Source organism: Canis lupus, chromosome 9 (assembly GCF_003254725.2).
Source record: "Canis lupus dingo isolate Sandy chromosome 9, ASM325472v2, whole genome shotgun sequence".
In the NCBI taxonomy this organism is placed as follows: domain Eukaryota; kingdom Metazoa; phylum Chordata; class Mammalia; order Carnivora; family Canidae; genus Canis; species Canis lupus.
In genome coordinates this window covers 25,014,232-25,039,610 of record NC_064251.1, presented here as the reverse complement: position 1 = coordinate 25,039,610, position 25,379 = coordinate 25,014,232, and the positions used below count along the sequence as shown (strand labels likewise).

Here is a 25,379-nt window from a genome sequence, read left to right as displayed (position 1 = left end):
CACTGTATCTTGTCCTGTCCTAACACTTAAGTAAAACCGTCACTTCCTAATAATCACTTAAAAACCTGCATGGATAGTTTTTTCCTGAAAAATTTTCCCAAAAATATACAGCTCTCAAAAGTATGAACCCATGACCCCAACTAAAGAGGTAAAAAAAAAAAAAAAAAAAAAAGTTTTTTTTTTACATTTAAGTCTTCTCATATAATGCGAACTCATTCATCAGAGGTCCTTCTTCCCGCAGGTTTGCCAAGTCACAAGACACACTACTGTTTACAATCCCTCCCATCTGCCCCCTGCCAATATATATCAAACATTCTAGTCACTTGGCTTAAACAAACAGTCTCCCAAATAACACTCTCAAATCCTAATTTAGACCAAAGATACACTCATTCTGATTCATATTCTTAATGGAATTTTTTTTAAATCACTTGACTTTCCAAGGGATAAGTTTTGCCTTTTGATGCAGCCAGAACCTAGGGCCCTCATGCTTTCACACAAGCACTCCATATATGACAGCGTACTTTGTAATTCTACACTTTCAGACATATTTTCAATCTGAGTACTCAGCTTTCAAAGACAATTTCAAACTTTCAATTCATTCCAACACTGTACAGTTCTTTCATTTCGCTGCTATATATACCCTGTTTTTTACGGTTGAGGCCTACTGGTTTTTCCTCTCTGACTGCAGTAGAGAAAGAAATGAAAACAGAACAGATTGACCACTATTCTTTTAGAAAATAACTACTAAATAATTCCCATTTTTCATCACAGACTTCACATAATACATCATATAACATGGTATGTCACAGATGTCTATTGTTCGGGACCTTTGTAGGGCATCGGTACAAAGAGTCTCCAAAATCAAACAGTACTTCAGACAATGTTTGGGGGTGCGGGGGGTGGGGGGGGTGGGAAGCATGATTCACCAAAAACTGCAATGAAGAGTAATGGAATATTTTCAACAGTGGTATGCTAAAACTAGCAGCTTCTTTCAGAGGAGAGTACTGCTAAGCAACCACTGCTGTAACAATAAATCCACCTGCTTCACAGGCTGCAAAAGCCAGGAAGATGGGAGGGAAAAGCGGAGATGGGGGGTCCTCCTTCAGCTTCTCTAGAGGTTAGGAAAGAACAAAGTCACTGCTGCACTGTCACTTGAGGGGAAGGGGAAGGGGGAGGGGGCGGATCATCGTGGAAACCCAGCCCTCGGCCGGAGCAGGCGGGGAGAACTCGGCCAGGCTGCCTGGGATTAGCATTCTCCTTCTCACCCTCTCCCCCCTGGTCGAATCTCCCCTCCTCGCTAACGCGCCGCGGGGCCGGAGTCCCAGATGACCGCCCCCTTCCAGTGTGTCCTCCGTGGGGCGTAGGGGGACCCGGAGAAAAGCACTGAGTCAGGAGGTGGAGACAGAGCGTGGACGCCGATGACCCCTCTGGCCTCCCCCAGAACACTAGCAAGCCCGGGAGGGCCGGGGGCGGGGGCGGGGGCGGGGGCCGGGGCCGGGGCCCGGGGAGGGGGCCGCACAGGTGTGCTCGCCGGGGGGCGGTGGTGGAGGCGCTCTCGGGCAGGCCCGCCAGCTCCCCGGCGCTCCGCGCAGCGCGGCCCGGGCCCCAGCGCAGCCCGGCAGAGCAGCAGGACAGCGCAGCGCGGCCCCGGCGCCCCGCGGCCACCCCCCCCCCAGGGGCGCGCCGGCCCCCGAGCCGGCCCCCCAGCCCCGGGCCCGCAGCGCCCGGCCCGCCGGCCCGCCCGCCCTCCCCGCCGGGCCCCCAGCCCAGCCCGCGGCCTAACTGCTGGCCCCGAGGGTCGCCGTACCTGGGCGGCGGCCTCCAGCTTGCCCTCGAAGGTGAAGTCCAGCAAGTCGGGCTTGAGGCAGAGGCTGTAGTTGATGGGGGAGACGTCGGCAGGCAGCCGCTCGAAGGGCCTCTTCTCCGGCATCGCGGCGAGGCCCAGGCTGTGGAGGCGGCGGCGGCGGCGAGAGGAGCGGCTGAGGAGGAGAAGGAGGAGGGGAGGAGGCGGAGGGCCGAGGAAGAGCAGGCGGCGAGCGAGGGAGGGGGCGGCGGCGGCCAGCCACATCCACCGAGCGCGGGCGACCGCCTGCGGAGAGCGACCGGGGAGCCTGGGGGGGAGGGGGCGGGGGAGAGACCCAGCCGGAGCGCTCGGGGCCGGGAGGGAGGCAGTGCGGGCGGGCAGGCGGGCGGGCGGGCTGCCTACGGGGAAGGGGGCGGAGGGGAGGGCAGGGGAGGAGGGCCCGCAGGGAGGGAAGGAGGCGGAGGCGGTGGCGGCGGCGGCGGCGGCGGCGGCTGCGTGCGCGGCCCCGGCGGCCGGGCGCGCCCCCGCGGGGGGCGCGTGCGCGCCGGGGCAGGGGGCGGGGCCGCGAGGGGGCGGAGCCGCGAGGGCGCGGCCGGCTGGACGCGAGAGTGCGGGGTCGCGGGCGCGTGCTGGGGGCGGGAGGCGGCTCCGGGCGCTGCACCTGTCGGCGCCCCTGGGGAGAGCCCACTAGTGGCCAGCCGGAAGGAGCCCAGAAGGGCTCGGGAAGCGGAGGGACGGCGTGTGAAGACAACCCTCCTCCACCCCTTGCTCTATGGGGAAGTTGAAGCCCATACAATTGGCTGGTACGGTCAGGGTAAAAACGTTAAACCATCAATTCAGAGCAAAACCCCTAACTGGATTTTTACCTCCAGATCAGAGGAAAGCCCTGACTAGAGGCTCTTTGGCAGTCATTTTTCCTGTTATTTTAAGAAGCAACTTCAGGAGATGATAATGAAAAAATCTGGCAGAAAACCTTTAATAATCCAGGTTACTTAACCAATGCGATCTGGACATCTGAGGGAGTGATTTCAAAAGTTAGGCATATTTTTGTTTCCATGATTTAATGTTCAAAATAAGGTATGTTTCACCCTTTTCCCGTTTTCATCTTTGTTTCTGCTTTTTTAAGCTAAAAGACCCTTTACCGATTGTGGCCTCTTTAAAGTTAAAATTAGGGACGCCTGGGTGGCTCAGTGGTTGAGCATCTGCCTTCTGGTCAGGGCATGTTCCCCGGGGCCTGGGATGGAGAGCCCCCCGCAGGGAGCCTGCTTCTCCCTCTGCCTATGTCTCTGCCTCTCTCTCTCTCTCTGTCTCTCATGAATAAATAAGTAAAATCTTTTTTAAAAATTTAAAAATTAAAAATAAAGTTAAACTTTAACTCTGGTTCTGTCAATTCTGTAGATACCTCACAAGTTGGGGTTAGATATATTTTAATATAAATATATTGTATATACACATGTATATACCTATATATTTTTAAAGTGTCAAGGGCAAAGAGATTTATCCATTATCCCCATATTCCTTTATAAGACCTTCACATGTAGAACCCTTGAATTTCCAAAACTCAATGCTGAATGATACACTGGATGAGCACTGTACAAAGAAACATAATCAAGCCAACTAAGTAACTTTAAATTTTCTAGTAACACATCAAAAAAAAGGAAGGAAACAAGTGAAATTGATGCATCTTATTTAAGACAACATATCCAAAATATCATTGCAACATGTAATCAAATAAAAAATATTGAGATTTTTCCCCCTACACTGAAGCTCTGAAATCCAGTGTATAATTTACATTCATAGCACATCTCAATTCTGAGTAGCCACATTTCTGATGCTCAGTTGCCCTGTGAGACCAGTGGCTGTTGTCTTGGACACTGGGCCTCCCCTCTAGTCCTCTGAATCCTGCATACCTTTTAGGACAAACTGAACGACTGCAGTCCTTTCAAACTAAGATGTGAGATGGAGCCTTTTGTTACATGCAGGCGTCTCTATGACCATTTATTTATAGGTCATAGAAATTATAATAATAATTTTAATAATATGTTAATAATTGAATTAATAATTGAATAGTAATATATTGAGTGTTTACTAAACTTTTTTCATACTTTAATTCATTTAATCCTTTCAACAGCTCACTTAGGTGGGTGCCATTATTCCCATTTTACAGATGAGAAAACAGGCACACATAGATTCAGTGACTTCCCCAAGATCATACAGCGAATAAATGGCAGGACTGGCATCAGGACCCACCCTTTTTTTTTTCTCTCTCTCTCTCCTGAAAAATTTGGTACCAACTTCCCTATTTTTCTAACTCTCCAGTTTTGTTTTATTCCAGTCCATCTGGCAAATTTGATTTATAACCATTTAAGGCTTTCCGTGAACTGTCCTTAGACTTGTTTTTCTTAGCTTTTAACATGGATTCTCCAGTTTTAGTAAGCTAACCTGTTTACCATTCGGCCATTACAGTTTGCTCATTCTCTCTTCTCTACCATTGTCATGCATTATTGCTAGAAAGACCCTCTTATCCTCTTTGCCAAACCCATACCCCTGCCTTCAAAACTCAAAAAGCCCTCATTGACTAACTCCACTCAACTCTAACCCCTTTCCTATCAGCTCCCAAGTACTGGCTTTTGATGATTTATTTGTACTTTTTCTGTAACCTTACCTTTAATTTTTTTATATGGACATCTTTTCAAGAAGTACTTGTAATTCCTTTATAATTGTCAGAACTAAGCCCTGAACAAAGTATATCTCAATTGCTACTGACTCAACTAAACCATTGATCAAGAGAGAATATTTTACTCAGTCTGTAGCCTTTATGTACAAGATGTGTGTCCCACAGAGAAATTGTGAACCTGAGACTAGAGGTAACATTTTTAAAATATATATAAAATCACAGAAATGATTTTTTTTAATTTATTTATGATAGAGAGAGAGAGAGAGAGAGGCAGAGACACAGGCAGAGGGAGAAGCAGGCTCCATGCACCGGGAGCCCGATGTGGGACTCGATCCCGGGTCTTCAGGATCGCACCCTGGGCCAAAGGCAGGTGCCAAACCGCGGCGCCACCCAGGGATCCCCACAGAAATGATTTTTAAAACAGAAAGAAAACCTAGAGGCAGGCCCCTGGGTGGCTCAGTTAGTTAAATGTCTGCCTTTGGCTCAGGTCATGATCCTAGGCTCCTGGGATTGAGTCCCAATCCTGTTCCTCCCTTCTACCTGTGCTTTCTCTAGCTCTTTTACTATCTCTCAAATAAATAAATAAAATCTTTTAAAAAAATGAAAGAAAGAAGAAAGAAAGAAAGAAAGAAAGAAAGAAAGAAAGAAAGAAAGAAAGAAGGAAAGAAAGAAAACCCAGGGATAGTCGGCACAGCATGTGACTCTCAGTCTCAGGATTGTGAGTTCAAGCCCGGTGTTGGGTATGTAACCTACCTAAAAAACAAAAACAAAAATAATCACCAAGGCCATAGACTTCATAACAGCAGTAGTTGTCACCCTGTTGAGGAAAAAAAGGGAGAACCTTACTTGGCCCTATTTGTAGTCCCATGACCCAGGAAGTTCCATTGCAACAGGTCTGGAAGGAGCCCAGATCTACTACCTATACTTTGAAATTGGGTAATGGAAAGTTGGTTGTACATACAGTTCTCATAAAGAAGACTGACTGGCTAACAATCTAATATGCTCCAGGCAGGCTTCTCTGGAATAACTGAAATGAAGAATGAAGGGCTCTTGGAAACTCGTGTTCCAGCTTCAAAACTCGTGTTCTCCAGCTTCAAAAGGAGCTGGAGAAAGGGTACATACCTGGGTGGCTCAGTTGATGAAGGACCCACTCATGATCTCAGGGCCATGAGATTGAGCCCCAAATCAGCTCCAACTCTGCTTGAGATTCTCTCCCTCTGCCCTTCCTCCTGCTCTATCTCTCTCAAATAAATGTTTTTAAAATAAAAAAAAAGAAGCAGTGCAGGGACTGAGTACTGTCTGAAGGTCATTAGCCTTACTTCTAACAGATTTCTAGGTTTCTCTGTTTAACAAAGCCCTTGAAAATCTAAATTAAAATTCCTATGCAAATTGCATACTTCAATAGAAAGAAAGAAAAAAATTAATGAAAGTCATTCTAGGGGCACCTCCCTGGCTCAGTCAGTAGTGCATGAGACTCTTGATCCTAGGGTTGTGAGCTGGAGCCCCACGTTGGGTGTAGAGATTACTTCTATAAATAAATCTTTAAAAAATGAAGTTATTCTGATCTTAGGCACTTTTCTCTTTAGTTTTTAGGTAGTAACTAATCTGAGAGTCCCAATTTTGCTACTCCTCACTTTATCTATGGCCTAGAACAAGTCTTATCATTTCCCTGCCTCAGTTTCCCCATTGGTAAAGCAGTTAAGTGCATGATGCATGCTTTTCTCAAAGAAAAAAAATTATGTTACCTGTAGTTTAGGAATTTCTAAAAGAAGTCTATCATGTTCTTAGTGTCAGAATGGGCTTCATAGCGGGAGTGTTAGATAAAGAGTTGGAGTAAAGGATATGTAGAACAAATGTAAATCATTGAAAGAGATGTTTTAAAGCAAAGAGAATATAAAGGAATTGGGACAGGAAACCAAAAAATTCAGAGAGAAGGGAAACGCATCCTGGCTGTGGCGCATTGAAAAGGGAAGAGAAAGACGCGGAAGAATTTGGGAGACCATTATAAAACCCACCATATTAGATCAAAACTAAGCATAACTGTTAATATATAGCATCCCTGACTTAGAAATTATGGCCTTCAGTGTCAATTTCAAGCATGGAAATTATAACTGTAATTTCACTAATATAAGTCTTACCTGCAGAAGATAGTGAGGATGTTCGAAAAACCAGGGATACAAAAAGCTAGAAAGCAATCCATAGGAGGCTGAAGCCATGAGATCCCAGCTTTGATTCTTTGTAACTTAAAATGGCTGTTGGAATGACTGTTGAAAAAGTAGGGAATAGATGGAATGTTGCTACCCATCCTGTATTTTTCATGAAAAGAAAGCAGATTAATTCCATATGCTTTAAAATGTATATTATACTAAAAAAATTTATATATATAAATATTTGTAAGTATATATAAATATATATTTATATTATAATATTTATATATATATACATATGGATACTATATATAACAGATGATGTGCATGTCTGCATATGTATATAAATACAGCTGACCCTTGAACAATGAATGCCGGGGATTGGGACACAGACCCCTGTAAGTTCAAAGTCTGCGTGTAACTTTTGACTCCCCCCAAACTTTTTTTTTCCCTCAAAGATTCCATTTATTTACTCATGAGAGACACAGAGAGAGAGAGAGGCAGAGACATAGGCAGAGAGAGAAGCAGGCCCCATGGCAGGGAGCCCCATGTGGGACTCCATCCAGGGATCCCAGGATCACGCCCTGGGCTGAAGGCAGACATTCAACCGCTGAGTCACCCAGGCATCCCAACTCCCCCCAAACTTAAGCAGTAATAGCCTACTGTTGCCTGGAAGCCTTACTGAGATCAGTCAACTAACATGTATTTTGTATGTTGTGTGTGTTACATATTGTAGTCTTACAGTAAAGATGGAGAAAAGAAAATGTTAAAAAAAATCATAAGAGAAAACACATTTACAGTAGGGAAAAAAATCCATGTAGGAGTAGATCCACACAGTTCAAACCTGTATTGTTCAAAGGTAAACTGTATATATATTTGAAGATGGCAATGTGACATGATGCGCATCCAAATATGGCCCCAAAAAGATCTCAGAGTCAGAAAGAATTTTGTGTCTCTTGGTATCTTTCCATCAGGAAGTTGAAAAAGTCATACATTTCCACCTTACTTCTTTCCTAGCTCCTCCTGTTTTTTTTTTGTTGTTGTTGTTTTTTGTTTTTTTTTTCCCAGTACTTCTACTTCCTTTTCCCCAGCCACTATTCCTGGATTAATTACCAATCCTGAGTGACTGACAGCTACATGACTAAGCCCAAGCCTTTTGTTGGTGAACTTCATATTGTGATGAGCCCTTTCGGCGGTGTACTCTTATGAAGGGTTAGCCACCAGTCCCACAAGAATATGACTTAGGGAGTAAAACCTCTGAGCAGGCAAGAATGCATATGTCTGTGTCTGATGTGTGGGTCTCTGGAATGCTGCTACAATATTTCTCATGGAATCCCAAGTCTGTAAAGGTTACGGTGTTCTGGAGCTGGCGTGCTGAAATTAACTTAACAATGCTGTTGCTTTGACTTCACCTCTAGAAAAGTAAGTGAGGACTCAGCTTGAACTAGATTGGTGGAGTAGCCAAAAGGATTAAAAGCCTCAGCAGCTTGGCAATTGTCAACCTCAGTTTCTCCACCCTTGGCTCTATATCTGTTTGCTTTTCAAATCCCTGACAGAAAGAATGTACATCAGGATTGGTCCTCACTCAATACCTGATGCCATGCCTACCAAAGAGAATAATAATCTCAACCTCTGTCCAAGCCTAAATTAAGGGTGGGGTGAAGAAAAGAGACCCAAGACATTAAGGCCTGCCAACCCAGTGCAATCACATCTTATGGAGTGAGATTTTATAAGAGCGATTTGCCTTGGGGTTTTAGCCATGTATCTTAAATAAGTGAGGATGAAAAAAATCTTCTGCTGCCAGCCTCCCTACAGAACTTGCAAAGGAACCAAGATTAATAAACATTTAAAAAGTGTAGGGAGAGCTAGAAATTGGCTTGTGTCCTGCTTATGCACAGGACTGAACCGAAAGTCCTCTTGTCCCCAATAAATAAGTAATGCCAGAGCTGGAGAGAGAATGTAAGGTATGCATCTAAGCCCCTTTCATTTTTAGATATTCTGTATTTTCTGAGAAAACAATCTCAGTATGGAGACCAGACTTTGGGATATGGTGCCTTTTTCTTTCCAAATAAAATCTATATGGTAACATCTCTGTATTGTGAATTGACTCAGGAAGAAGCCAAAGAGACAAAAAGCAATTCAAACTGCTCATATTCTTTCATCCTGGGAAGCCATACCAGCAGATTTCTAGATATGATCTATTTTAGCTCAAAGTGCGATCACACTGTATAAAATATACATTCACTGAGAACGAAACGTAGCACAGATACCCTAGGGACCTGACATCAGGAATTAGGACAGGCCAAAAAAAAAAAAAAAAAAAAAAAAAAGACAAAACTCTTTAGGCAACAAGGCACAATTCAAACATTCAACAGAGATTTATATTTTTCCTGCCCCAAACATACATTAACTTTGAAGTCGAGACCACAATTTTAGGAACTCTGCATTAGGAAACCCTGAACTCCTGCTGTGCCCTCTCCTGATGTGTCTCAGTGACAAGAGATGCTAAAATATGACATATTTGTTTAGCTCTATGTACTTTTGCTAATGTGACTCATAACTGCCTTATGTCACTTGAAGAGGACATCGATATATGAAGGGGCGGGAACAGGATCAAAGGAAATGAGGTGCAAGGGAGAGAAAAAAGTCACTGTCTCACAGAAAGTACTATTCTTACTGAGAGGGTAAATCACTTTCTCTAATTTATAAGCTCCTTTTAATTTTTTCCAGGAATTAGAATACTATGGTTCTATCTAAGTTAGATCCAGACTTGAAGTTTACAAATTGCAGTCCTAAAAGCAGGCACAAGTTTCATTCTCCTAAACAAGGAAGTAAAATGGTAAAATCTTTAAGACCTTTATTTTCCATAACTTCTCCCCCTCTATAGTAAAGGGACAGAGAAACCCAGTAAACCAGGTTACGAACTCTAGGATTCAAACTTAAATTTCAAGGATATGCAAAATAGCTGGAGATGAGTTCCTTTTGTTCCATTCTATTTTTTTTTTTTTTTTTGGCATGGGGGCTTCAAATAAAAGGGGATCCGAAACTGGCATGGGGAAGAGACAGGTGCAGAAGTATATGCCCAAGGTTAACTGCAAAGCAGTGATTAAAACCAAGATGAGAAGAAATCCTAACTGTCAGTCCTGTCTCCTTTCCAAATATCCTCACCATTATGGGTAATGGTCAGAGCACAAGTGTTGACATATCAGGGGGATCACATGTCCTAGATTTTATGGGACAGTCCTGATTTCACATTTTCTCTGCTGTTGTTATAGCCATGTAACTGTCCTAGAAATTCCAATATTCTGGCATTTGAGTTTAAAGAAAATGAAAGAATTGTGTGTCTGGGAGTCAAGGCGAAGAGGGCACATGATAGTGGGTGTCAAGGCCAGCTAACAGAAAGGAGACAGAAGGATCTGATTGCTAGAATAACCAGGCAGCTCAGATGAGGGTAACAGAATCCTGTGCGGCAGAGCATCAACTGATGCTGAAAAGAATGCTCTATCCATGGACTCAGCCATGTTGCTGTTTTCAACCTACCTCTGGAGTACTAGTATTCCAGCCTCCATCAGAAGCAGGCTTCCACCTTGGAAACATAATATGTGAGACATTTCTGACATAGTCTTATAAAGTAAAACAGTGTGGGACACTCTTTAGCAGAAGGGGTGGAGGAATAACTTCATTAGAAATAAAAATATTTGCGGGGTGCCTGGGTGGCTTAAGGTCAAGCGTCTGACTTTGGCTCAGGTTATGATCCCAGGGTCCTGGGATCAAGCCCTGCTTTGGGCTCCCTGCTCAGTGGGGAGTCTACTTCTCCCTCTACCCCTCCTCCCCACTCGTGCTCTCTCTCTCTTAAATAAATAAATAAAATCTTAAAAATATATATATATTTCCATGGAGCAGTTTTGAAGTCTTCAAATTGCTTTGCAAAGCCAGGCCTATTCATTCCTCACTAGGCAAAGCAAACCTAACAAGGGAAATGAGTTCTCTGGGTTTATAAATCCATATGGTTAAAAAAATAAAATAAAATAAAATAAAATAAAACAAAATAAAATAAATCCATATGGTTAATCCTAGGCCCCTACACAAACAAACTGTAGAGTCTCAATATCAAGTATACACTTTATTTAGTTCAACTAATTCATTACCACTTTAAACAATTAGAAATACATTTAAGGGACGCCTGGGTGGTTCAGTGGTTGAGTGTCTGCCTTTGGCTCGGGTCGTGATCCTGGAGTCCCGGGATAGAATCCCACATCAGGCTCCCTGCATGGAGCCTGCTTCTCCCTCTGCCTGTGTCTCTGCCTCTCTTGTGTCTCTCATTAATAAATAAATTTAAAAATCTTTAAAAAAAAAGAAATACATTTAAACGCTTTTCACAATATTTTTCACCGTGACAGAGAGAGTAGAAATCCAGGAGCATAGGAGAGGTTCAGTTCTTCTTTTACCATAACTATTGTGAACCTTGTAATTCCATGTGGTAACATGAAAGGCACATTTGCCTCAGCCAGGTTGAGCCTCTTGTTCTGCAGAGTAGTAATGCTTTCCAGGACTAGGGGTGCCAGATAAAGTGTAGGATGTCTAGTTACACTTGATTTTCAGGGGCACCTGGGTGGCTCAGTCAGTTAAGCAGCTGCCTTCAGCTCAGATCATGATCCCAGGGTTCTGGGATGGAGCCTGCATCAGGCTCCCCGCTCAGTGAGGAGTCTTCTTCTCCCTCTCCCTCTGCCTGCTGCTCCCTTGCTTGTGCTCTCTCTCTGTCAAATAAATAAATAAAATCTTTTTTTAAAATTTGATATTCAGATAATAGTTTTTTAGTATAAACATGTCTCAAATATTTCATGAGACAGGCTCATACTAAAAATATGCAATATTTGGAGGGAATGCTTATACTAAAAACTATTCATTGTTTCATCTGAAAGTCAAATTTAATTGAACATCCTGTATTTTTCTTTGCTAAATCTGGCAACCCGACCAAGTAGTCTACTTTCAGATTTTGAAGATGGCAGCCAATGGCTTTTGAACTGTTTGGTTTTATAAAAGGGAATTTTAAAATAGCTTTGTGTGTTTGCAAAAAATCTTTTTCTTGAGAGTCGACTGGCATTCCGTCATGTTTTGTTTCTTAGGCTATGAAACTCCCAAAAGGATTCTCTGTCTCCCTTCTAATTTTCCTGTACCCTAGGGTATTAACCTTTGTGGAAAACAGCATAGGTTAATACCAGCTGGCTCCATAAAAATCAATTTGTCTCTTCAAACATTTCAAATACTTTAAATACTTTTTCTGAGATTAAATACCCATGTTCAAAATAGGGTGGTGATTGTGCCATATTTTATAAGGGAAATTGCTTTGAGACTGATGTTGGCAGGATTGTGTGGAATAGCAGCCAAATGCTGATCTACCGCACTGGGAATCGGGTGATGGTTTTTGACTTCTTTCCTTCACCGCTGTTACTATCCTGATATATTTTTAGTGCTTCCACTCACCTGCAAATGATGCAGGCAGACGTTATAGACCTGATTCTGCCACTCCTGCAGCTATCAAAGCTGAACCATTTTAATGGGGGAGGGGAAAACCTGCTGTGAAGAATAAATATTCACAAGATTTTAATCAAGGAGTATCCCAAGAGACTCTCACATTTTGCCATAACTGAGGAAAAGGAAATCTTTTCTATAATTATTAATAATTTGGTTTCTTAGAAAAATCATCTCCACTTGCTTATTAAACATTTACTGAGGGACGCCTTGGGTGGCTCAGCGGTTGAGTATCTATCTATCTGCCTTTGGCTCAGGGCGTGATCCCGGATTCCAGGGATGAGTCCCGCATCCGGGTCCTTGCAGGGAGCCTGCTTCTCCCTCTGCCTGTGTCTCTGCCTCTCTTTCTGTGTCTCTCATGAATAAGTAAATAAAATCTTAAAAAAAAAAAATTTTTATTGAGTGTCTGTGCTACTCTTGGTGTATAGAAGCTTTGGTTGAAGTATAATTGACATACAATAAAATAGGTAAATCTTACACCTGCAGGTCTGTGCCTGTTGACAATTGTAACCAATATATAACTATCACACAAAATAAGATATAGAATCTTTTCATCACCCCAGAAAGTTTCCTCATGACCTTTTCCAGTCAAACGCCACCCCACCCCCACTTTACCCAGGCAACTACTTTCTATTTTCTATCACCATAGATTTGTTTTGCCTATTGTTATACTTTATATCAATGCAACTAGTCAGTATGTTTTTTGGGGGGATACATGCTTATGGCTTCTTTTGTACATCATGTTTTTGATCAACACATGGTACATGGATCAATGGTTCATTCCTTTATGTTTCTGAGGAGTATAATAGGACTATAATTTTTTTATTCATTCTCTTACTGATAGACATTTGGGTTATTTCCAATTTGGGGCTATTATAACTATGGCTACTTTGAGCATTCTTGTAAAACTTTTTGGCTAGATATCTTCATCTCTCTTGGGTATACACTTAAGAATGTAATTACTGGGTCATAAGTTAAATGTATATTTGAGCTTCTTTTTTTTTTAAGATTTTATTTATTTATTGAGGAGAGACACAGAGACAGAGGCAGAGACATAGGCAGAGGGAGAAGTAGGCTCACTGCAGGAATCCTTATATGGGACTTGATCCAGGACCCTGGGATCACATGAACCAAAGACAGACACTCAACCACTGAGTCACCCAGGCGTCCCTGTATTTAACATTCTAAGAAGCTACCAAACAACTCTCCGACATGACTGTAGCATTTTACATTCCCACATTAATGGACAAGAGCTCCAGTTTTCCTACATCTTCACCGACATTTGGTGTCATCAGTTTTTCTTCAAAGCTCTTCTAGGTGAAGTGAAATGGCATCTCCTTAAGGTTTTCATTTGCATTTTTCCCATGATTACTGATGGTGAGTGTTGTCACACTTTGGGTTCCCTTGGAAGTAGACTCTGAGAGGGAGCTTCGGCAGTAGATTTTTTCAGGAGTGCACTTGCGCTCAACACCTGTGGCATAGAAGACAGAAGCATGATTGGGCAGAGGAAATGCTGAGCTGTGATATAGTCTCAGAAGCTTCAGCTAACCCTACAGAGAGCACTGAAACTGGGATGACCCTTCAAAGATGTTTTGAGTTTGCGCAAGTGGCCAGGATGATAGTCATTGGATGCATGCCACTGTGTAACGAAGGAGTGACCTTAGGCAAATCAGGGCTCTTCAACTGAGACAAATCCATCTCTGAGGTGGACTGAGAGTTGAGGGCTGTCTATTGGCAGCCTTTTCAACAGCAAAGGAATAAGTCCTTCATTCCAAAAGGAAAATCAGTGTGATATAACATTTACCACAAGCACTCTTTCATGGCTGATTAGCCATTTATGTTTCTTTTTTGCGAGGTGTCTGCTTAAGTCTTTTGCCCATTTTTTAAATTGGGTAGTTTATCTTTTTGTTGTTGATTTATAGGCATTCCTTATATTATCTGGATATGAATCCTTGGTCAAGTATATAAACTATGAATGTTTTTTTCTCAGTCTCTCATTTATCTATTCATTTTCTTAATGGTGTCTTTTGATGAGTAGACATTTTTAATTTTGATGAAGTCTAATTTTTCCAATTTTTCTTTTATGGTTAGTGTTTTCAGTGTTCTGCCAAGAAATCTTTGCCTCTCTCAAGGTTGCAAAGATATTTTTCTGTATTTTTTTCTAGAAACTGTGTGTTTTTGTGCTACTCATTTTCAAAAACAAAGTTTATTGTCAGGGATTTTCTGCTTATAAAAGTATTACTTGATCAACATAGTGAATTTAGAAAATTTAGATGAGCCTTAACAAAACTAAAATGGGGTACCTGGCTGTCTCAGTTGGTTGAGCACATGACTCTTGATCTCAAGGTCTTAAGTTTGAGCTTCAAGTTAAGTAGAGATTACTTAAAAATAAATCTTTTTTCTTAAAGATTTTATTTTTATATATATGTATAATATAATATATATATACATATTTATGAGAGAGAGCACAAGGGGGACAGGGAAAGGAAGAGGGAAAGGAAGAGGAAAAGAAAAGGGGGAAAGGAAAGAATCCCAAGCAGACTCCAAGCAGAATGTGGAGCCTGATGCAGGGCTCGATCTAAACCCTGAGACCATCACCTGAGCCAAAACCAAGAGTCAGATGCCTAATCAACTGAGTCACCCAGGTGTCCCTCAAAAAAATAATCTTAAAAAAGAGAGAGAGAGAGATAGGGCACCTGGGTGGCTCAGTCATTTAAGTGTCTGCTTTTGGCTCAGGTCGTGATCCCGAGGTCTTGGGATCAAGCCCTGCATCAGGCTCTCTGCTCAGTAAGGAGCCCGCTTCTCCCTCTCCTCCCTGCTCGTGCTCTCTCTGGCTATCTTTGTCTCTCTCTCAAACAAAATCTTAGAAAGAAAGAAAGAAAGAAAGAAAGAAAGAAAGAAAGAAAGAAAGAAAGAAAGGAAGGAAGGAAGGAAGGAAGGAAGGAAGGAAGGAAGGAAGGAAGGGAAGAAAGAAGAAAGAGAAATAGGGATGCCTAGGTGGCTCTGTCAGTTGGGCATCTGCCTTTGCCTCAGGTCAGGGTCCCAGAGTCCTGGGATCCAGCCTCACATATGGCTCCCTGCTGAGCAGTGAGCCTGTTTCTTCCCCTCCCCCCTCCCCTTCTCCTCACTCATGCATGGTCTCTCTCTCCCTCTCAAATAAATAAAATCTTGGGGAAAAAAAACCCCAAAACAAAAATAATCAGTAATTCCATAAATATGTTAACATTTGGTATACTGTCTTGTCTTTTTTCTTTGCACATATACATCACACATACATTATACACTATATGTCACATTGGGATCATAATATATTTTTTTTACATTTTTTTATTGGGACCATACTATATTAATATATCATTCAAGTACTCATGCTATTAAATATTCTTCAGTATGACTTGACTATAGATGTACTTATTTATGGATTTGTTAACTTATTTAACGAATTTCCTATTCCTGGATATTTATAATTTTTCTAATTATTTTTACTGTTTTTACTGACCTCACCTATAGCTGGGATGTACCTGGTGAGGTAGGGGGGGTAGTTCTCCCTACTGCCCAGGCTGGAATCCAGGTGAGGGGTCTGGGGAAGAGGCTCTCTCTTCTCTACTCCCTTCCCAAATCCTGACCCTTCCTCCATCCCTCTTCCTATTTCCTTTGATGTTATTTTGTTACAGCTTTTAAAATACTCTCTAAAATTACTTAACCCCTGGGGACGGAGACTGAGGAGGGGGGAATGATAAAGGGTCCTAGACTCTGTGTGAATGAAATAAAGGTAAATAAACAACAACAACAAATCCACATAAAATCCATATAAAACCAAGCTGAGTTTTTTATTTTAAATTTTAAAAAATCCATATAAAATCCATATAAAACCAACCTGAGTTTTTAAATTTTAAATTATCTTTAAATTATTTTTAATTGTTTTAATTCAATTAGTTAACAACGTCTACTATATTATTAGTTTCAGAGGTAGAGGTTAGTGATTCATGTCTTATATAATACTCAATGCTCCTTACATCACATGCCCTCCTTAATGTCCATCACCCAGTTACCCCATCCCCTCAACCCCTCCCTTCCAGCAACCCTCAGTTTGTTTCCTATGATTAAGAGTCTTTTATGGTTTGTCTCCCTCTCTGATTTCATCTTGTTTTATTTTTTTCCTCTCTACCCCCTATGATCCTCTGTTTTGTTTCTTAAATTTCACATATGAGTGAGATGATACAATAATTGTCTTTCTCTGATTGACTTACTTTGCTTAGCATAATGCCCTCTGCATCATTGCAAATAGCAAAATTTCATTTTTTGATGGCTGAATAGTACTCCAGTGTGTGTGTGTGTGTGTGTGTGTGTGTGTGTATACCACATCTTCTTTATCCATTCATCTATCAGTGGACATTTGGGCTCTTGCCATAATTTGGCTATTGCTGCTATAAACATTGGGGTGCAGGTGCCCTTTCAGATCACCACATTTGTATCTTCAAGGTAAATACCTAGTAGTGCAATTACTGTATCATAGGGTAGCTCTATTTTCAACTTTTTCAGGTACTTCCATTCTATTTTCCAGGGTGGCTGCACCAGCTTGCATTTCCACCAACAGTATAAGAGGATTCCCCTTTCTCTACATCCTTACCAGCATCTGTTTTTTCCTGATTTGTTAATTTTAGCCATTCTAGTGGTGTGAGATGCTATCTCATTGTGGTTTTGATTTGTATTTCCCTGATGCAGAGTGATGTTGACCATTTTTTCATGTGTCTATTAGCCATGTGTATGTCTTCTTTGGAGAAATGTCTGTTCATGTGTTCTGCCCATTTTTTTCATTGGATTATTTGTTCTTTGGGCGTTGAACAAGTTCAACATAAGTTCTTTATAGATTTTAGATACTGGCACTTTATCTGATAAGACATGTGCAAATATCTTCTCCCATTCTGTCAGTTGTCTTTTGTTTGCATCAACTGTTTGCTGTGCAAAAGCTTTTTTTTTTTTGATGAAGTTCCAATAGTTCATTTTTACCTTTGTTTCCCTTGCCATTAGAGACATGTCTAGAAAGAATTTGCTGCAGCCAAGGTCATAATGTGTTCTCCTCTAGGATTTTGATGGATTCCTGCCTCACATTTAGGTATTTCATCCATTTTCAGTCTATTTTTATGTATAGTGTAAGGAAGTGGTCCAGTTTCAGTCTTCTGCATGTGGCTGTCCTGGCTGTCCAACACCATTTGTTGAAGAGACCATCTTTTTTTCCATTGGATATTCCTTCCTGCTTTGTTGAAGATTAGTTGACCATAGAGTGAAGGGTCCATTTCTGGGTTCTGTATTCTGTTCCACTGATCTATGTGTTTTTGTGTGAATACTACTTCCTTGATGATTACAGCTTTGTAACAGAGCTTAAAGTCCAGGACTGTGATGCCACCAGTTTTGGTTTTCTTTTTCAACATTACTTTGGCTATTTAGAGTCTTTTCTGGTTCCATACAAATTTAGGATTATTTGTTCCAGCTCAGTGAAAAAAAGTTGATGGTATTTTGACAGATATTGCATTGAATGTATAGATTGCTCTAGGTAGCACAGGCATTTTAACAATATTCTTCTAATCCATGAGCATGGTGCTCGCTTCGGCAGCACATATACTAATCCATGAGCATGGAACATTTTTCCATTTCCTTGTGTCTCCCTCAATTTCTTTCATGACTGTTCTATAGTTTTCTGAGTACAGATCCTTTGCCTCTTTGGTTAGGTTTATTCCTAGGTTTTTAGTGCAATTGTAAATGGGATCAACTCCTTAATTTCTCTTTCTTCTGTCTCATTGTTAGTATATAAAAATGCAGCTGATTCCTGTGCATTGATTTTATATCCTGCCACTTTGCTGAAATCCTATATGAGTTCTAGCAATTTTAGGGTGGAGTCTTTTGGGTTTTTCATGTAGAGTATCATGTCATTTATGAAGAATGAGTGTTTGACTTCTTTGCCAATTCGGATGCCTTTTATTTCTTTTTGTTGTCTGATCACTGAGGCTAGGACTTCTAGTACTATGTTGAACAACAGTGGTTATAGTGGACATCCCTCAAGCTAAGACTTCAAAGAAACATCATTCTAGCATTTAAAAACATTTATTTATGTATTTGGGTTTTTTTAAGAAAGTTTTTTTTAAAGATTTTATTTATTTATTCGTGAAAGAGAGAGCGGCAGAGACATAGGCAGAGGGAGAAGCAGGCTCCATGCAGGGAGCCCGACGTGGGACTCGATCCCGGGACTCCAGCATCACACCCTGGGCAGAAGGCAAGCACTAAACTGCTGAGCCACTCAGGGATCCCCTCATTACAGCATTTAAAAAGAAAAAGAATAATCAAAGAGAAAGAGGAAGAGGATGAGAGGGAAGAAGAGAAGAGAGAGGGGATCCCTGTGGGAAGCTTGCTTCTCCCTTTGCCTATGTCTCTGCCTCTCTCTGTGTCTCTCATGAATAAATTAATAAAATCTTTAAAAAGAGAGAAAGAGAAGAGGGAGAGAGAGAACAAGAATAAAGAAAAAGGAAAAATAAATCTGCAGTCTCTCAAGACAAAACCAAAGGCAGGGGCACCTCACTGACTCAGACAGTTAAGCATCTGAGTCTTGATTTTGGCTCAGGTCATGATCTCAGAGTCATGAGACTGAACCCTACATAGGACCCCATGCTCAGTGCACGAGCTTGAGATTCTCTTGAGATTCTCTCTCTGCCCCTTCCTATCCCCCACTTATGTGTGTTCTCTTTCTAAAATAAGTAAATCTGGACACCTGGGTGGCTCAGTGATTGAGCGTCTGCCTTTGGCTCAGGTCATGATCCTGGGGTCCTAGGATCGAGTCCTGCATCAGGCTCCCCACAGGGAGCCTGCTTCCCTCTCTGCCTGTGTCTCTGCCTCTCTATGTGCCTCACATGAATAAATAAATAAAATCTTAAAAAAATAAGTAAATCTTTTCGAAATGTTTTGTTTACTTTATTTGAGAGAGAGAGCATGCAAGCAGGGGGAAGACACAGAGAGGGCTAGAGAGAATCCCAAGCCAACCCAGTGCTGAGCACAAAGTTGGACATGGAGATCACAACTTGAACTGAAACCAAGAGTCGGACACTTAACCAACTGAGCCACCCAGGCACCCTGAAAATAAATAAATCTTAAAAAAAAAAAAAAAAAAAAAGACAAAACCAAACCAGATTGCAATAATAAGACAGAGCACTTCTCAAAATCCTCTCTTCTCTTTCCTTTCTCTTAATACTTCATGCAGAGGATGAAGTTTTTCTCAATCACCTTCTTTTTTCCCACTTCGCCCTCTTTCCTTCTCCCATCATCTCTTCCTCCCTCCCAAAATGTTCTACTATGATTCCTGTCACATTTCTGTAAATATCTACCTTTTTCAATGTCAATTAAATTAAAGCTGTATCTAATTTTATCCAGGACCCTCATTTTACTCATCTAGCAGCAAAACATTCTTCTTGCCATGTGGGAGAGAGAAAAGTTGTGAAAATTCATCCTTATTGTATTTTTTCCTTGCATATAAAGCATCCATATGAGCAAACTTATAGATAGATGTATCTTCCTCCCTATATGTGATTGTTTCCTTAAGCTAAATATCTAGAGTCAAGTCCTGAATCAAAGAGCGTGAACATTCCTTTAAAATATTTTATTTGGGGCAGCCCGGGTGGCTCAGCATTTTAGCGCTGCCTTCAGCCCAGGGCCTGATCCTGGAGACCCGGGATCGAGTGCCACGTCAGGCTCTCTGCATGGAGCCTGCTTCTCCCTTTGCCTGTGTCTCTGCCTCTCTCTCTCTCTCTCTCATGAAAAAATAAATAAAATCTTTAAAAATATATTTTTTATTTGGTTTTATTTTATTTTAAGTTTATTTTTTGTAGTAATCTCTACACCCAATGTGGGACTTGATTCATGACCCGGAAATCAAGAGTCACATGCTCTTGACCTGAGCCAGCCCAGCACCCCCAGAGCATGAACATTTTTAAGGCTCTTTTTCTTGAGATTTTATTTATTTATTTATTCATGAGAGAGAGAGAAAGAGAGAAGCCGAGAGACAGAGCGTGAGCAGAGGGGGAGAGGCAGAAGAAGAGAAGCAGGGAGCCCAATGTGGGCCCCATCCCAGGACCCTGCGATCATGACTGGAGCTGAAGGCAGACACTTAACCTACTAAGCCACCCCAGGCACCCATTTTTAAGGTTCTTAATACACATTTGCCCACCTGACATCCAGAAATGTACCAATTTATACTCTTTACAGCAATATATGAGAATATCTACTTCCACACTCTCCAGTGTTATTAGCTCTGTTTTCTTTTCATCTGTGCCAGTTTGGTAGGTGAAAGCAATACCTCATCACTCTTTATTTTGCATTTCTTTGAAATGCAATCCAGGAAGAATTTTTTTTTCCTGTTGGCCATTTTTATTGCTTTGGTAAATTGCTGTGCACTTTATGCTCTGTATTCTTTCACTTACACCCCCAAGTGTCCCACGAAGCAGATGTTACAATTCTCATTCTGGAAAACTGAGAAATATGTGGATTAACTGGCTTGCCTGGGATCTCAGGGGCTGGTAACTGGCAGCACCAGGGCAAGAACCGAAGTCGGCTTGCCTTTGACCCAGCACTCTTTTCTCTTCATCTTCCCATGATCTTTTTCTGTAAACTCCAAGACTGATAGAATTCAATCCAAAGAATGGCTGGCATAACATAAGACGAGAGCTCAAGTTTCCATTTCACTTTTCCCTAACACATGCTGCATAACTTGGCCCACTGAAGAGCAGATGAGTTGTCATCACCTATTTCATTTAAATATTGAAAACTTATTAATAGACATTATTTTTTCCTGATGGTCATCAGAATTTTCTGGATTTCCAGCACTGCCACCCAAATCCTTTATCTGTCTCTAGGGCCTCTCAATGCTTTAGTTTCTTCATCAGTAAAATTAGGTGTTGGACTAGATCATCTTTAAAGTTCTTTCTAGTTCTCAGGGTGCCTGGCTGGTTCAGTGGTTCAGCGTCTGCCTTCGGCTCTGGTCATGATCCCCGGGTCGTGGGATCAAGTCCTGCATCGGGCTCCCCACTGGGAGCCTGCTTCTTCCTCTGCCTGTGTCTCTGCCTCTCTCTGTGTGTCTCTCATGAATAAATAAATAAAATCTTTAAGAATAAAGTTCTCTCTAGTTCTCTTTGTTTCCAAGATTTTATTTTTAAGTCATCTCTATTTCCAACATGGGGCTCGAACTCAAAACCCTGAGATCAAGAGTCACCTGCTCCATTGACTGAGCCAGGCAGGTGCCCCATGTTCTTTCTAGTTCTTAAATTATATTTTTCTATTAATTTTCCGTAGAAAAAAGTTAGTATGCTTCAATGTATCAGCTTTGGCTAATGAGGGCTGCATCTAACAGTTTGTGAAGTCTAGGAAATTCCCCTTAACAATAGTATACACTATAAGCATTGACAAAAACTTTGGAAGTTTCTTTCTGTGAAATATGATATACTCAGTATCTAAAGCCAAGTCAGATATGGGAGATCAGTATTTAACATTGGATGCTTTGTGTTTTATATTTTTATTATAATGTTCAAAATGCAAGTATAACATTTTAATATTTGTCAGCTTGCTTTTATAAAAGTAAATCCTAAGTTACCAAGAAAATGAATTTTTTTCCTTTCTGACCTGCCTTTCTGTCCTTCTCACTGTCTCACTGTCTTTTCCTCTTGATACGTTGCTTTATTTTTCAGAGGATGTTTCTCTCTCCCTTTGTTCCTCTGTTCCCTGGATTTGGATATCCGCTCTTCTCCATCCCAGTTTTTGTTTCCATAGTCACATTCTGTATTTCTACTTTTACCCTCTATCATTCTCTGGACTCTTTACCGTTCTCTTTGCTTTTTTTTTTTAACGTTCTTTTTTTTTTCGTTCGTTCTCTTTGCTTTACTCTTCTTCACTATTCTCTATGTTCCTCTCTGTGCAAGCTACAAGATAGCCATAAAGCCCGGAAATATAGCCAAAGCTTATTTTTTTTAACAGATTGAACCCCTTCAGTTACTTCTTTTGGGGCATAGATTTATTCAGTGAAAATGAAAATCAAAGTTAAATTACATGAGACAAGGCATCACAGACTCACTGATAGAAGCTCCATTAGCTTTGTGTGCACTGTGGACTGGCACATCATATTGAACTAAGCATTCCTAATGAGGGGTATTCTATTGACCATATGATGCAATGCTATTGAACATATCATGTATTGTGATATCCATAAGCCTTTTATTATGTATACTTGATTATGTTTCTAGATTTTATGGCCACTTGTAGTTCATCAATGTATTTTTTTGCCTTGTCTTTTCTCTGTGTTATCCATATTTGTTCCTCATTAAAACTGGACCTTGTTTTAATGATTTAACTTTGAAGACAGAACCAAATGCTTAAGTGGAATCTACTGAGAACCAGAAGTTGTAGAACAGTTCAGGTCTGTTTTGGCCCTTCTATGTGTCTCTCAACGGCCAGAATTTCTGTCCCAATTAAGAGGAGGAAGTTACTCAAGAGAGGCCCCTTAGCAACACTCAATATCCATTTAAAAAATAGAATATCAGCCATGGCCTTTTTACTTTTCTGAAACAGCCTGAGAATTTATTAAAAACAATAAAATACATCTCTACAGAGTACTATTTCCTGAGGCCTTCACATGTTTATCTGGTATTCCTTTCTTTCCTTTTCCTCAATATCACTGAGAGACAAGAATTTATTATTCCCACAGCACAAAAGAGAAGCAGTATGTACAGATAGGTTTTGAATTTCCAAAGCTTTCATTAAGTTGGGCCAGATCTGAAACCAGAAACTGGGTCTCTCTTCTGGCCAGAGTCTCTTGTCCAGGGCTTTTTATCCTCCTACAAGAAGCCGTCTGGTTGATGTAGAGGATGTGGCTTGCTTATTCATTGCTCTTGGAAAATGAATCTTTTGCCTCTTAGAAGAAGAAGAAGAAGAAGAAGAAGAAGAAGAAGAAGAAGAAGAAGAAGAAGCAGCTAATAATACCCTCACTTTATTAAATAAGCAGAAGAAAAAAATAAAGAATCTATAGCGGCCTGCCATCCGGAATGGCTCAGGTGATAGCCAGCCACCTAGAGGCAGGGAAATGGCTGCAGTCACTAGTGATTTCAGTGATTCTTCCCACCACCAGCTGTCATCACAATTTCCAGAAAAACTGCCAACAAAAAACAGGAATTCACATTTCATGGGGCCCCCCTCCCCCTCCCCCGCTCGCTATTATGGACCTTGGAACTTTTCCTGACTGCCCTTTGGCCTCTTGCCTTCATCCCCCCCCCCACCATTCCAGATAAACAGGCAAGGTATTTGACCTCACTTGCGTTTGAAGAACTCAGCACTCATGAAGGTGCGTGCCTCCCTCCTGCCAGAAATCCTTACTGAAATGGAGTTATTATTTCTTTCCCTAATCTAGGATTGTTTTCTTAAAATCAAAACTCCCAAGGATAAGCACCTTGTTCATACTTTCCCTGTCTTTTCTTGTCCTCTTTCACTCCAGACAATACACTCAGGTCTCCAGCATTGGGGCACTTATCACACTGTAGTAACTGACAATGGAAGTGCTTATCTTCACCTCTAAAGCAGGTGACTCATTTCTGTTGTACCCAAACACAGCACAGTGCCTGGCCCATTGTTGGGACTCAATGAATAATTGTTGAATGGAACTTGCCTAAATTGGACGTAGGCATCTCCTGAATTTCTCAGTGTGCTGAATTCCAGGGAAAATGAGACTCACTCAAAATGAGACTCACTCAGCCAACTGCTCCCTTCCTGTCTGAGGAGACCCACCCAGAGACCAGAACAGGGGCAGCCACACCTCTGCAAAGGGAAAGGGCCTGTCTGATGTCTCCTTCTGCCTGTGATCCCACTCCATACTTTTTTCTTTTGCTGCAGGCAAAGTTAAGCAGTCCTGAAACTTGTTTTTTCCAGGCACTCCTGTCGGGCAGAGCTGCTAATAGAACAGACTATGGGCTAGATAGGGATCAGGGTAAATACCGGAGCCTGAATTGTATCACAGGCATTGCTAAGAAAGGTTAGAATTTGATGAGGACCTATATAGAACTAATCTCCCAAGAGAGGTATCTGCCTGTAGGGGTTAAGAGCATGATCTCTAGGGACCTACTGTTGAGGTTCAAACAGTTTTTGCACTTTTTAAACTGTGTGACCTGGGAAAAGCTACTTAACTTCTCTGATCCTCAGTTTTCTCACCCATGAAGTAGGGATCAGAATGGTACCTGCATCATAAGGTTGTTGAAAAGATTAAATAGGTTACTACATGTTAGTGCTCAATATTATTATGACTAAGGAGGATGGCTTTGAATAGTAACAAGTTTACCCTGTTCAGGTTTGTGTGTATACATGCAGGGCTGGGGCAGAGCTAAGTAATGGAGTCTGGAGATAGCAGAATTACTTTGCATAAACGGATGAGAAGAATCTGGAATTCGGGGTAGAGCAGCAATCAGAAGAGAAGCATAAGGAGGAGAAATGAGGGAGACAGGAAAAATTAAAAGCATTTACAAATTTTCACTAGTACAAATTTTCATAGGGACGCCTGGGTGGCTTAGTGCCTGCCTTCGGCCCAGGGCATGATCCTGGAGTCCCAAGATCAAGTCCCACATCAAGTTCCCTGCATGGAGCCTGCTTCTTCCTCTGCCTGTGTCTCTGCTTCTGCCTGTGTCTCTCATGAATAAGTAAATTTTAAAAATCTTTAAAAAATATAAAAATAAAAATAAATTTTCACTAGTATAAAAGCAAGATATCTTTTTAAGAATGGGCATATTTGGGCATCCCAGGTGGCTCAGAGGTTTAGCGCCACCTTCGGCCCAGGGCCTGATCCTGGAGACCTGGGATTGAGTCCCCGTCGGGCTCCCTGCATGGAGCCTGCTTCTCCCTCTGCCTGTGTCTCTACCTCTCTCTTTCTCTCTGTGTCTCTCATGAATGAATAAATAAAATCTTTAGGAAAAAAAAAAAAAAAAAAGAATGGGCATATTTAATTTGAAACTCCTGATGTTGCTGAGATCTAAACCACCACTAAAGTAAAATGGTACAACTCCTCAGAGAGCAATTTGGTGCTATCAAAATTAAAATGTATGTATCTTGGGGCATCTTGGTGACTCAGTCGGTTAAGCCTCTGCCTTGGCTCAGGTCATGATCCCAGGGTCCTGGGATTGAGCCCAGAGTCAGACTCCTTGCTCAG

General features: G+C 41.6%; 1 protein-coding gene across 2 annotated transcripts in view; it reads right to left on the bottom strand.

Annotated features, from left to right (window-relative positions):
- NPEPPS (aminopeptidase puromycin sensitive) overlaps positions 1–6,747 on the bottom strand; it is a 106,076-nt gene extending 99,329 nt beyond the window's left edge. Inside the window, exon 1 of one of the 2 annotated variants that reach the window (XM_025439715.3) lies at positions 6,620–6,747. In XM_025439715.3, the coding sequence (XP_025295500.1) occupies positions 6,620–6,697 (78 nt within the window). In that variant the 5' untranslated portion in view covers positions 6,698–6,747. Of the gene's footprint in view, positions 1–1,807; positions 2,261–6,619 lie in introns of those variants that run through there. The other variant, XM_025439713.3, reaches the window with a different exon arrangement.
- Between the last annotated feature and the right edge of the window lie 18,632 nt (positions 6,748–25,379).